This window comes from Sinocyclocheilus grahami, unplaced genomic scaffold (assembly GCF_001515645.1).
Source record: "Sinocyclocheilus grahami isolate Dianchi unplaced genomic scaffold, SAMN03320097.WGS_v1.1 scaffold23.1, whole genome shotgun sequence".
Lineage (NCBI taxonomy): Eukaryota > Metazoa > Chordata > Actinopteri > Cypriniformes > Cyprinidae > Sinocyclocheilus > Sinocyclocheilus grahami.
The window spans coordinates 1,706,831-1,720,485 of record NW_015505202.1 but is presented as its reverse complement, the minus strand read 5'-3'; the positions used below and the strand labels follow the sequence as shown (position 1 = coordinate 1,720,485).

General features: G+C 38.5%; 1 protein-coding gene across 1 annotated transcript in view; it reads right to left on the bottom strand.

Annotated features, from left to right (window-relative positions):
- gpc3 (glypican 3) overlaps nucleotides 1-13,655 on the bottom strand; it is a 157,942-nt gene that overhangs the window by 45,765 nt on the left and 98,522 nt on the right. Inside the window, exons 4-5 of the mRNA XM_016245068.1 lie at nucleotides 3,624-3,766; nucleotides 859-984 (exon numbers count right to left, since the gene is read on the bottom strand). Coding sequence (XP_016100554.1) covers nucleotides 859-984; nucleotides 3,624-3,766 — 269 coding nt within the window. The remainder of the gene's footprint in view (nucleotides 1-858; nucleotides 985-3,623; nucleotides 3,767-13,655) is intronic.

Sequence of the window (13,655 nt, the reverse complement as noted above, 5' to 3'; positions counted from 1 at the left end):
TTTTATTCAGAAAGCTTTTTAGACTTCAAGATTTGTGACAAGCTCTGGAGCAATATGTCTCTTCAGGGCCATTTTGAGATTGTAGTAATATTAGAAAGCATTTACGAGGCTGATTCTATTGTAATATATGCTACTTCTACCCACTTAGCAAAAGCTGTCAGAATAAAAACACTAATAGAGAGAGTGTGTGGGTCATAGAGAGATAAAAGCCTCTTCCATTATGAAATAACGTATATTATACAACATTTCAAGGAGTTCTGGATGCTGATTGGTCAATATAGCATTCCAGCCATGGTAAAATAGACAAAATAATCCTTAGTGAGGCGAGACACCATATTTAATCTGACACAAATTAAAACAAGGCAGCAAAGGAATAGTTGCATTACAGACCATTCAATAGGTTGTACTGTTGGTCCCTTGATGCCAATCGGCTGATGAAACAATGAAAAAATGCTTCCAGTGGACAAAATGCTTTGGGAAAACATGGGCTGTGAAAATTAAACGTGACCTAGAACCTTAAGATAGAACCTTATACTTGCTCCCTTGTGCACTCATTTTTATTCGTATAAAATTAAACATGCTGTCTACTCTGGCAAGGATCCATAGTAACCGCAATGATGTGAAACACTTGTTCTGCTGCACAGCACCAATAGAGAACAACTATTAATCTTAGTTTACATGTCAGAGACTATATCTGCAAGAAGAATGATGCCACTTAATGAATTTACTTAACGTTTTAATGAACATTTATGTCCTTGTTATACACTAAAAGACACTATATTGTGAATATAGAGAGTCTAAAATAGAAGAACACAGTATTAGTATGTAGTTACATGGTCATCAGATTGAAGTACTCACTTGTCTGTCATCTCCTGTCCGTTCCAGCAGAGGGAGCGGTTGAGTGCCGTCGGCTCTTTGCTGCACAAAGCTTCTCCGAGGCCACTGTAGAACTGACTGAAGCCCCTCAGACCCGAGATAAACTCCCTGCAGCAGTCAGAAAGGAAATTGAGAAAGTAAGAGAGCACAGAAAGAAGAAAGAGAGAGAGAGAGAGAAAGAAAAAGCCAAGTGGACTCAAAGAAAAACATTTTTTAATTAGATGGTACTCACAAAGAGGCAAGATTAAAAAGAATCCATGGCACAATGATATAGGGATTTATGGGAAAATTGAGGGGCATGGAGAATCAGAAATGGGCTTGGGGTCAAACGCAGTGTGAAACATGATCTACTCCATTACGTGTCGTTTCCTGTCAGGCTAAGTTGATTCGAGACGCTTTGACTGTTAATTGACATTATGCTGGAAAAGAAACAGCCCACTCTCATCTGTTCATCAGAGCAAGGGAGAGTGGAACTGCACAGGACAGAGGGGGCAGAAGGCAGCTCAATGTCACTCACACGGCAGGAGACAAAGTCTGTGTTAATGAGCATCTCTCTGTCACCATCAGTCTGAACACACACACACCGCAACTAACAGCACAAACACACACTGCATTTCTCAACTCATTTACATACCTCTACCCAGAAAGACCTAGTCAGACATGTGCCAGATTTTTTAATATACTTGTAATCTAATAATAACATACCATATTAAATAATATTCTATATTAATTAATGCATTTAAAAGGTGCATTATATATCATTATATTACATAATGTACACTATACCATTCAAAAGGTTGGGACAGTAAAATATTATTTTAATTGTATTTATTATTTTAATTCATACTCTTATTCAGCAATGATGCATTAAATTGATTTTAAAGAGTGACAGTAAAACAGTAAAGATTTTTATTTCAAATGAATGTAGTTATTTTGAACTTTCTATTCATCAAAGAGCTTTTTCTAGCAGCACAACTGTTTTCAACATTGATAATAATAAGAAATGGTTCTTGAGCATCAAATCAGCATATTAGAATGATTTCTGAAGAATCATGTGACACTGAAGACTGGAGAAATTATGCTGAAAATTCAGCTTTGCCATCTCAGAAATGAATTACTTTTTTAAATGTATTCAAACAGAAAAAAGTTATTTTCAATTGTAATAATATTTCACAATATTTTTGTTTTTACTCTATTTTAATGCAGCCTTAGTGAGGATAAGATACTTTTTTCAAAGACACTGATCTCAAACATTTGAATGGTAGTGCATATGATAGAAATATAATTTATTTTTAGATTTAGAAATGTGTATATATCACATACATACATATTAATAAATATTATGCATTATACATAAATCAAATCATAATTTGAACTCAAACATATCTTACACTCAAGTAAAGGTTTGAAATTGAAAGAAGTAGAAGAAAAGTACAGAAATAGAAAAAAGGTGCATGTTGCCCTTGCACACAGCATCTCTCAAATACTCAAAAGCACAGAATCAACTGTTTGATTTGGTTGTAAGACGCCTAAAAAGGTCAGTGAGGATCTATACAGAGAAAAACATGAAGGAAGAGAGAGAGAGAGTGTGAGTGCTGAAGTGGAGAGTCTATTACAGCATCTCAATGCAATCCACACAAACAGCATCAGAAGATGTGAGCTGTATGAAGAGCTGCATGAGAACGGCATTATGGTTGACTGCAATTCCTATTTCTCAAATGTATAATGCACACATTAGATTTTCACTGAATTTCACTTACTGTCAATTCTATAGCAGCAATGCTTTGCAGTCCTCTTGGAGTGTTTAGAGCACGTTAAGACTCTCAAGAGATTCAAATAAAACAGGAATGTGTGTATTTTCAGCTGCTGATTGCCATTTTTAAGAGCTGAGGGTAAAGAGCAGTCAAGTCATCCTCATGCTTCATTATGACTGAATAACAAGGTCAGCCATTAGAATCAGTGAGGCAGTTGAGCTCCAAAAGCACCACAAGTATCATAAAAGTGTCCATTTATTTCAAATCAACTTTGTGTAAATAAGAGACTGAAATTTAAGTCATTGTGTTCAGCATGTCAAATATGGTATTGCACAAGGTCTGAAATCGGAATATTTGGAAGTGCAAACAGGCACGTGCACCGATAGACCCAAGCAGTGCCTGCATTTAAGTTCTGGTTACACAAGATCTCAAGATTTTTAACCGTTTTTGAAAAAACTATTTTGCCAACAAAAATAGTTCCAAACAAAGCAAAACAACTGCATCTCACAGTAACACTGAGTGGAATTTCATTTTTTTTTATGATTCAGTGCTTTTGAATGAATCAGGTAAGTCAGTTATTCAATGACCAATTCTTAAATACAGGGGTTACTGAATCATTCTGGTTTGAATGAATCATTCTATGATTCACTTACTGTGACTTGCCACCACCTGGTGATTTCAGTTTCTCATATATATATATATATATATATATATATATATATATATATATACACTGTACAGTATATATATATATATATATATACAGTATATATATACACTGTACAGTACATATAAATATAGATGAATACAGATGAATCGTTCACAATAAGATGCAATTAGAAAATAGATATGAATTTCCATTTCATGTTGACTTTACGTAATTCCTGAACTTGAACTGTTACTGTATGAAAAACAGTTTTCATGGTACTGTCTGCTTTTTTTTTTTTTTTTTTTAATGTACAAACTTTTTTGAAAACTGAAGCATGTCATTACCTGCGCCGTCCAAACAGGGTCTCATCGGGGTCAAAGTTCACCGTAAGACGACTGTGGGCCCCTGGCGAGGCAGCCGCGTGTTCTGCTGACATCGGCGCAGCACGAGATACCCGCGGGGGTGCGTGTGCACATATCCCGCTCACCTGTGAACAGGAGAAGATTGGAAGGCTAAATGTGATCACTCTTGGACACAGTCCTGGAAGACGTCCAGCTGAGAAAGCAATTAATGAGACAAACTGTCCCTGCAAAACTTCCTCCCCATTCAGCTAATTGTCTGGCTGATAGTGCTGCATTTGCCTCCTGTTTGTTTTGGTTTGATGACAATACGATTTACATAACAAAACGAGGCATTGTTGGGTCTGTCAGACATTCTGGCTGCGCCTTTCAATAATCATAACGCTTTGCAGACGTAGTGAAAGTAAACAAGCCCTCTCATTCCCTTTCTCATGAGCGCTAAATGCTATTGTTTTTATACGGGACAACATAATAATAGTAATACCCCGCTCCCACACTGGCTGTGTGAGATAATGGAGTCTTGCCATTCCTTCAGGTGCAATAAAAATGCAAATGCCTCTTAATGTGTAGCTTGTGGTTTAATGATTTGCCACTGGTTTAATTTCCCATGGGGGCTGGTCCAGGGCGTAATTTTGCCATGTAATGCTTGTGGCATATTGTGCATGCTTGTTCATGAATGAATATGTGTGTGTCTGGGTAAACAGGCTCTGGAATTCTGATGGGATTCGAGACAGGAGATCAATAGTACAAGGACACCTTCATGCGGGCTGCAAGATCGGTTGATGTGGATAAACATAACAAGAAGATAAACTTTTTAACATGTTTTGAAACATCCGTGGGTGTGGTGATCGGATTCATCCTACAGTCATTCATATAATTTGCACACACACCAACAACCTGCTGCTGAGCTAAATGACATGATTATCAGAGTAGATCAATAGAAGCTCTTTCTAGCAAACAGCCCAGAGGAGAGTAAATAGATACTGTTGATGTGCATGAATGTGTGTGTGTTTGTTTGTGTGTGTGTGTGTGTGTGTGTGTGTGTGAAAGAGATTAAGAGAAAGAGCAAAACACAGAACAAGACAAAGACAAAAGAGGTATGGTGGAAGATCGGATCAGAGCACCTTGACACAAATGCAATCCTGACGCAACATACTCCAGCACTGCAGCACTTTCTACCATCATTTTTTCTGTGGTTCCTCAGGTCATATGATATCTCACTCAAACCCAAGCTACTCAAAAGGTATCTAAGTTACAAACTACTTTATACAAAAATAGCAAAGCTACGTTGAAAGCTACTTATTTAAAAAAAAATAATAATAATAATAATATATATTTTATTTAAAAACTTCTTTATAAAAAATACTGAAAGTAATTCAATAAACATGAACATAATTTGATGAGTTACTTTTTATATATATTTTTTTCCACAAGCCAAAATAGTTACACTATAAAGCCATAGAAGATCATGTATGAATCAGCGTTTTTACAAAATGATTAAATGGATGATTCAATGACTCGCTTTTAAATACAGTCACTTGCGTCATTGCTGAATGAATCAGTGGCTACGTTTACATGCACAATTTTTGGTGAACCGCATATTCAAAACCGATTGATGAACCGATTGATGAATCTGAATGTAGTTTACATGAACGCTAAATAAAGTGATTGGGTTGATGTGCTTGGGTTATATGTCACAAGCTTCAAATCAGAATTAATTTTTTTGACATGCGCACACTGCACAAATATAGAGTTTCTCACTGTTTGCACATAATAACCACTCTCCTACACGGCTTCTTTATTTGTTTTTAACAGCAGAATTAATATTTATTAATTTATGAATAAATATATATTTAAACCGCTCTGCCATGCTGCTCTTATTTATCACGCAGTAAAAATGCCCCTCCCTGCGCCCAAAACAGGTTGCCTGTGGATGAGAATCCAAAACAAGGACTGGTGGGAAGTTGTCCTGCTCCACTTCACAGTTGCCAAGTGAAAGGAGAGTTTTATAACGACAGGACACGCATTTATACAACATTTTATTCAAGAGGAAGAACCGCTCGTTCTGCGTCATACGTCATTACGCTATTTCTGCGTCATTGCACATGCACAGTCTTTTCAGTTTTGGGGTTCAATCCAATCAAGTGTTTACATGCACTTTCAATCGTATTAGAAAAGGAATAAACTACCCCTTCAATCGGATCGAGCTCAATCGGATCGAGCTCAATCGGATCGATTAAGGTGTTTACATGAAGGTTTTTCAGTCCGATTGAGCCATCAATCCGATTACAAATGGATAATTTGGTTGCATGTAAATGTAGCCACTGTTTTTTACAAAATCGTTTAAATGAATGATTAATTGACTCACTCATGAAGAGTCACTTGCTGCCACCTGCTGGAGTAATTATGAAAATTAAAGATTTTTTTGAAACAGGCAAGCAGAGTTATAAAAAATTTTTTTAAGTCAGAGTGCTGATATAAGCTATAACAAGCACATCAATCATAATGCACAATGTTCCTTCCTTAAGTCCCTCTAAAATCTATTTTGGGATGCGGCTCATATTAATATAGTGCTTTCACTAGTTAGCGGTAGTTGCCACCTCACCTGAATATGCTTGTAAATTTGTATTGGATGTCTGTGACTTGGAAAGTAACTTTATTTTCAGACTGCAAAGTAAACATTTACAGTGGGGGAAATATTCATTTGATCCCCTGCTGATTTTGTGAGTTTGCCCACTTACAAAGAAATGAAGGGTCTGTAATTTTTACGGTAGGTTTATTTTAACGTATAGAGACAGAATACCAACCAAAAAAAATCCAGAAAAAAACACATTATATAAAGGTTAGAAATTGATTTGCATTTTAGTGAGTGAAATAAGTATTTGATCCCCAAGCAAAACATGACTTAGTACTTGGCACCAGGCACAGATGTAAGAGGTTTTTTGTAGTTGGTCACCAGGTTTGCACACATCTCAGGAGGGATTTTGATCCACTCCTCTTTACAGATTCTCTCTAAATCCTTAAGATTTCTTGGCTGTCGTTTGGCAACTCGAAGTTTCAGCTCCCTCCACAGATTTTCTATAGGATTGAGGTCTGGAGACTGGCTAGGCCCCTCCATGACCTTAATGTGTTTCTTCTTGAGCCACTCCTTTATTGCCTTGGCGGTACGTTTTGGGTCACTGTAATCCTTGAAGACTTATCCATGACCCATCTTCAGTGTTCTGGATGAGGGAAGGAGGTTCTCGTCCAAGATTTTACAGTACATGGCCCCGTCCCTTTCCCCCTTTAATGCGGTGAAGTCGTCCTGTACCCTTAGCAGAAAAACAGCCCCAAAGCATAATGTTTCCACCTCCGTGCTCTTTGTCAAACTTTAAACGAGCCTGTACATGTGCCTTCTTGAGCAGGGGGACCTTGCAGGCGCTGCAGGATTTCAGTCCATTGCAGCGTAGTTTTACCAATGTTTTGCTTGGTGACTGTGGTCCCAACTGCCTTAAGTTCATTAACAAGCTCCTCCCATGTAGTTCGGGGCTGATCCCTCACCTTTCTCATGATTATCCTTACCCCATGAGGCGAGATCTTGCACGGAGCTCCAGACCGAGGCCGATTGATGGTTGTTTTGTATTTCTCCCATTTCCAAATAATCGCACGAACAGTTGTCTCCTTCTCACCAAGCTTCTGCTGATGGTCTTGTAGCCCATTCCAGCCATTTGCAGATCTACAATCTTGTCTCTGACATCCTTTGACAGCTCTTTGGTCTTGCCCATGATGGTGGGAGAGGTTGGAATGGAACATACAGATTGTGTAGACAGGTCTTATACACCTAACGAGCTGACATTAGGAGTAACTTCTTAAAGTGGCAGGACTAATCTGTGTTTCACATGGGCACATAACCAATCTGTGGGAGCCAGAATTCTTGCTGGTTGGTAGTGGATTAAATACTTATTTCACTCACTGAAATGCAAATCAATTTCTAACGTTTATATAATGTGTTTTTTTTCTGGATTTTTGGTTAATATTCTGTCTCTATCCATTAAAATAAACCTACCATAAAAATGACAGACCCTTCATTTCTTTGTAAGTGGGCAAACTTACAAAATTAGCAGGGGATCAAATAAATATTTTCCCCACTGTACATTCATTTCCCCCCTCGTTTGATAAGTATTAGTATAACAGAAGAATAGAAGACGTCTCTGTGCAGTTTGGAAGAACCGTTGAGGAACTCTGTTAAGGAACTCAGCGAGTCAGTTACATTGGAACAGCTCCTAATGATTCTAACTGGGTGAATTGTGACTACAATGATTCAGACCTAATAAAAAGAACCAATTCAGAAGAGTCATATTGTATGTAAAAACAATTATGACAATAAAGTACTTCAAAATCAAAAATGTTATAATGTACAAGTCTTGTTTGCTGAAATTTTGTGAAAAATGTATTTTGTATGTACGTATGTCGTAATGTTTCACCATACTTGATCTTTGCTGCTGAAAAACTTAACAGTTTAAAAAAACAGCAACGGTACGGTACCATCTATGTAGCTAAGCTAATTTAGTTTAACAGCATCGCTCCTTTTTAGCAATGGTACTGCTTAAACCTGGACACATCAAACGCTGTTCTCCACTCATGCTAAAACACTCATCCCGATGGATTCTACACAAACTATCAATTGCAAACCTGCATGTACACTACCAATCTAAACCCAGACACCCACACATTCTTTCCTAATGCTCTCTGTGCTGTGTGCTCATGGGAAATCATTAGTGGCCGGTCTGAAGCATGGCTCTTACCAGCTGTAATTTACTCTGTGTTGCGGGTTTGTCCCCCTACAGCCTTGATTAATGTGATTGGTGTGTGTTTGTCTCTGTGTTAGTGTGTGTGTGTGTGTGTTTATCCAGGGCCCTTGGGGAGCTGTGGCACAGGAGTATAGAGCGGGTTTGTGTATGTGAGACAGTGTGATTGTTTCTCTCATTAGAGGGGTATTAATATCAGGCAGGCGACAGAGGATGTGCTGGCTAACAGTAACACTGAGATAAGCGGCGTCTCACAGAGAGGCTCTTTAAATATCCAGTGCCTTTTATCTGTACCTCACACACCCCTGAGAGGAGCATTAGGACCAGACAAACACACACACACACACTTAATAATAAAAAACAAAAACACTCCCACATACACTTCATGACATCAATGTGCAATGTTTAATACAGACATACATCCTCAGCTGAAACAATGGCTTATCAGCACAGCTGAAAATACAAAACAAATCATATGTAAAGGTTAAATGATAAACGGGGCCCAAGTAGAAGATCCCATATAAACTTTAACATCCAATTAAAAAATATTTGTATAGTAAAATTCCCTAATTCACGAGATCAATACATCCTTTATTAGACCGCTTTGTAGAGTTAAATGCATCCTTACGGAGGTGTCGAAATGTTGAATCAATTCAGAGTGGGGGTTCAATCTTCAACTGGCTGGCAGGAGCCGCCATTGACAGGTCATGTGTCCTGCCAGTGGCTGGTGGCAGCTGCCAGTCTGATTCTGGCAGGTCACGTGACCTGCCAGTGGTGGGCTAGTGGCTGGCAGTCTCAGCCGCTGTAGATCTGCGAGTATAACGCTTTCCCTATCACTCTATATGCTATTTTATTGTTATGAATATATTCTTATGACTCTGTTCTTTTGTATGATTGACGTTTTAGTTTTTTTCCCCAATTAAAGCAGTCAAATGAACGTGATCACGACTGGTTGCTTACAGACGCTCAATCCAGCCAGCCACGGTTAAACTGCGAGTATAACGCGTTCCCTATCACTCTTGCTGCAAGGAAATAATTTTTTTATTATTATGACTATATTCATATGACTCTATTCTTTTGTATGATTGACGTTTTAGGTGGGTTTATCCCAATTAAAGCAGTCAAATGAACGTGATCACGACTGGTTGCTTACAGACGCTCAATCCAGCCAGCCACGGTTAAACTGCGAGTATAACGCGTTCCCTATCACTCTTGCTGCAAGGAAATAATTTTTTTATTATTATGACTATATTCATATGACTCTATTCTTTTGTATGATTGACGTTTAGTTTTTCCCCCCAATAAAAGCAGTCAAATGAATGTGATCACGACTGGTTGCTTACTGACACTTCGCTGGACGCTCAAAATGCCTATTAAAATGTGAATTATCCCAATAACATTAATCTTTCTCATAAAGTAATTTCAGCAACAACAGGACAAACTGCAATGCTTTTTAATAATTCTATAAAAGAAAGCCAACTTAAACTCCATTAGGGGTTCAATCCTTAACTGATTGGCAGCACCAGTGACCATTGGCAGCTGGCAGTCTGATTCTGGCAGGTCACGTGATCTGCCAGTGGTTGGCTGCCTGGCGGCTGGAAGTCCACTGTCAGGAACCATTGATTTATGGCAGATTTATGTTTTGCTCTCCTTCCACTCTATACGGGAATAATAATATTAATTTTTATTGTACATCTGTTCATATGACTTTATTCTTTTACATGTTCGATGTTTTATGGAGTGATATGGAACCCATTCAATTCGGAGCTGAAAGTGACTGGCTGCACTGAAGCGGCAGCAATCCACCAGTCGGGATCACGGACATTTGAACACTTTATTTGTGATAAACCTCCCTAAAATGTCCACAGTTTAACAGACTAGACTTATAAGAATATATTAATAATCATAAAATAATATATTTAATTGCAGAGACAGTGGTAGGGAACACGTTAAACTCGGAGCGCTCTTGCGGCTGGTCGATTGAGCAGCCAATACAAGCGGCAATAACCTGCCAGTCTGGATCACAGCCATTTGAACACTTTATTTGTGATAAACCTCCCTAAAATGTCGATCATGTAGAAGAACAGACCCATAAGAAAGAATTCATAATCATAAAATAATATATTTCCTTGCAGAGAGAGTGGTAGAGAACGTGTTATACTGGCAGCTTCATATAGCGGCTAGCTAGATTAAATGTCAGTAACCCACCAGTCGGGATAACAGTTATTTGACCACTTTAATCGGGATAAACCTCCCTAAAACGTATATCATATAAAATTATAGATTCATATGAATATAGCCTATACAGAATAATAAAATTATTTATTTTCTTGCAACGGGAGTGGTAGAGAACGCGTTAATCTTTCAATTTAACAGGTACTGGCTGGATGAGTGGCCAGCGAAGCGTCAGTAACCCACCAGTCGGGATCACGGCAATTTGACGGCTTTAATCGAGATGAATCTTCCTTAAACATCAATCATATAAAATAATAGATTCCCACGAATTCATTAATAATAATAAAACAATTAATTAAATTGTAGTGAGAGTCAGATGGAACGCGTTAAATTTGCAGCTCAATAGCAGCTGGCTAGACTGAAGAGTAGGCAACAGTCGGGATCACAATCATTTGACCACTTAAATCAGGATAAAACCCCCTAAACCGTATATGATCTTAAAGAATAGATTCATGAGAATATATTTATAATAGTAATAATAGTAATGCATTTCCTTGCAGCTAGACCTCCTTGGTGGGGGGGGCTCTGTCACGAATCCGGTCCATGAACTTCCAATTTCATTGACTCTCACACTACACACTGTTGCACATCTCTCCGGACTACATATCCCATCATTCATTGCACTGATTGCACTCAGCACGGATTGCACACAGCTGTTTACACTGATTGCACCCAGCTGTTTCATATCACTCCCTCACTATTTAACACTCACTCTGTTTCCTTCCCTCTGCCGAGTATTGTCTAGCGATTATCACTCTCCTAGCGATAGCTACTCTACAGAGCCCTAAGTCGTTTCCTAGCCTTAGCCTTAGCCTAGTTTTGCCTTGTCTTGTGTTTTCTTCGGTTTTTGATCTTAGCCTTAGCCTTAGCTTAGTTTTGCCTTGCCTTGTCTGTCTCCTTCGGTTTTGATCTTCGCCTGTTTTCCTGGACTTCTCCCTTTAGCCTTGCCCCTGTGACTCTGTCTGCCTATCGTCGACCCACGCTAGCCCTAGGATTATTCTTGTGCCTTGCCCGCCATAGTCCTGGTTGCCACTGTTTACCCTGCCTGTCTTATGACCATGTCTCTGTCTTCTTCAAATAAAGCTTTGCATATGGATCCGCACGTCTCACGTCTCGTCAACCCCGTTACAGCAACGCGCGTTAAACTGGCAGCTGGCTGGACGGAAGCTGCAGTAACCCACCAGTCGGGATCATGGCCATTTGTCTCCTTTATTCAGGATAAACCTCCCTTATACGCCTATGATATAAAAGAGTATATTCATAAGAATACATTAATAATAATAAAACAATTAATTTCATTGCAGTAAGAGTCGTAGGGAACGCGTTAAACTGGCAGCATGGGTGGACGGAAGCTGCAGTGACCCACCAGTTGGGATCATGGCCATTTGTCTCCTTTATTCAGGATAAACCTCCCTTATACGCCTATGATATAAAAGAGTATATTCATAAGAATACATTAATAATAATAAAACAATTAATTTCATTGCAGTAAGAGTCGTAGGGAACGCGTTAAACTGGCAGCATGGGTGGACGGAAGCTGCAGTAACCCACCAGTCGGGATCATGGCCATTTGTCTCCTTTATTCAGGATAAAACTCCCTTATACGCCTATGATATAAAAGAGGATATTCATAAGAATACATTAATAATAATAAAACAATTAATTTCATTGCAGTAAGAGTCGTAGGGAACGCGTTAAACTGGCAGCATGGGTGGACGGAAGCTGCAGTAACCCACCAGTCGGGATCACGGCCATTTGTCTCCTTTATTCAGGATAAACCTCTCTTATGCGCCTATGATATAAAAGAGTACATTCATAAGAATGCATTAATAATAATAAAACAATTAATTTCATTGCAGTAAGAGTCGTAGGCAATGCGCGTTAAACTGGCAGCTGGCTGGATGGAAGCTGCAGTAACCCACCAGTCGGGATCATGGCCATTAGACTACTTATTAAACCTCCTTAAACCTATATTATATTTAAAATACATTCAAAAGAACATATTCACAATAACAAAATTATGCATTTCCTTGCAACAGGAGTGGTGGGGAACGCATAGGCATACTCATAGCTTAAAAAGGCTGACTGGATGAAACTGTTATAGGAGGACATGAACGCAAATAATATATTAATTGATTCAAAGTTGTTTACAAAAACAATGTAGAAGTAACAAAAATAAAATCAGAATGATTTCCTTGGAATGAGAGGTGGCAGCGGCTGGCTGGTTGAGCGTCCAACGAAGCGTCAGTAAGCAACCAGCCGTGATCACGTTCATTTGACTGCTTTAATTGGGGAAAAAAATGAAAACGTCAATCATCCAAAAAAACAGAGTCATAAAAATATATTCATAATAAAATAGTGTATTTCCTTCCAGTGAGAGTGATAGGGTAGGCGTTCTACTCGCAGATCTTACTCATGTGATCTGCCAGAATCAGACTGACAGCTGCCACCAGCCACTGGTCACATGACCTCTGAGTGGCGGCTCCTGCCAGCCAGTTGAAGATTGAACCCCTACAGTCAATTCATTCACTTCCAACAGCGCTTAATGGGAGCAGCGTCATAGAGGGTAGAGCGTCACGTTATTTAAAGGGGAAGTTAACGCGTTAACGAGTAGCAAATGATTAAGTAGCTGCATTGGTTACTTTTATGCCACTGATAAAGCTTTTATATGTAGTTTGGGGTAACAAAGGGGTTTTATAGGTTTGACTGAAATAATAATGCAATAACTGACACTTTAATCAATGTTTCAAGAAACAACAACAAAAAAAATTAACAAAAAACAGATAAAGACAAAAAAGTAGCCATTGATAATATCTAAACAATATGTAATAGTATAGTATATAGTATCCAAATTAAAATGTAATAAAATAAATTTTACATAGGGCTATACAGGCATCTAGTGGCAACACAATGATATTACAGATACTACATTGTGCAAAATGTTTATCTTAACAGTCAATTTACAAATAATGCATTCAGATTTGTGGAACTCAAT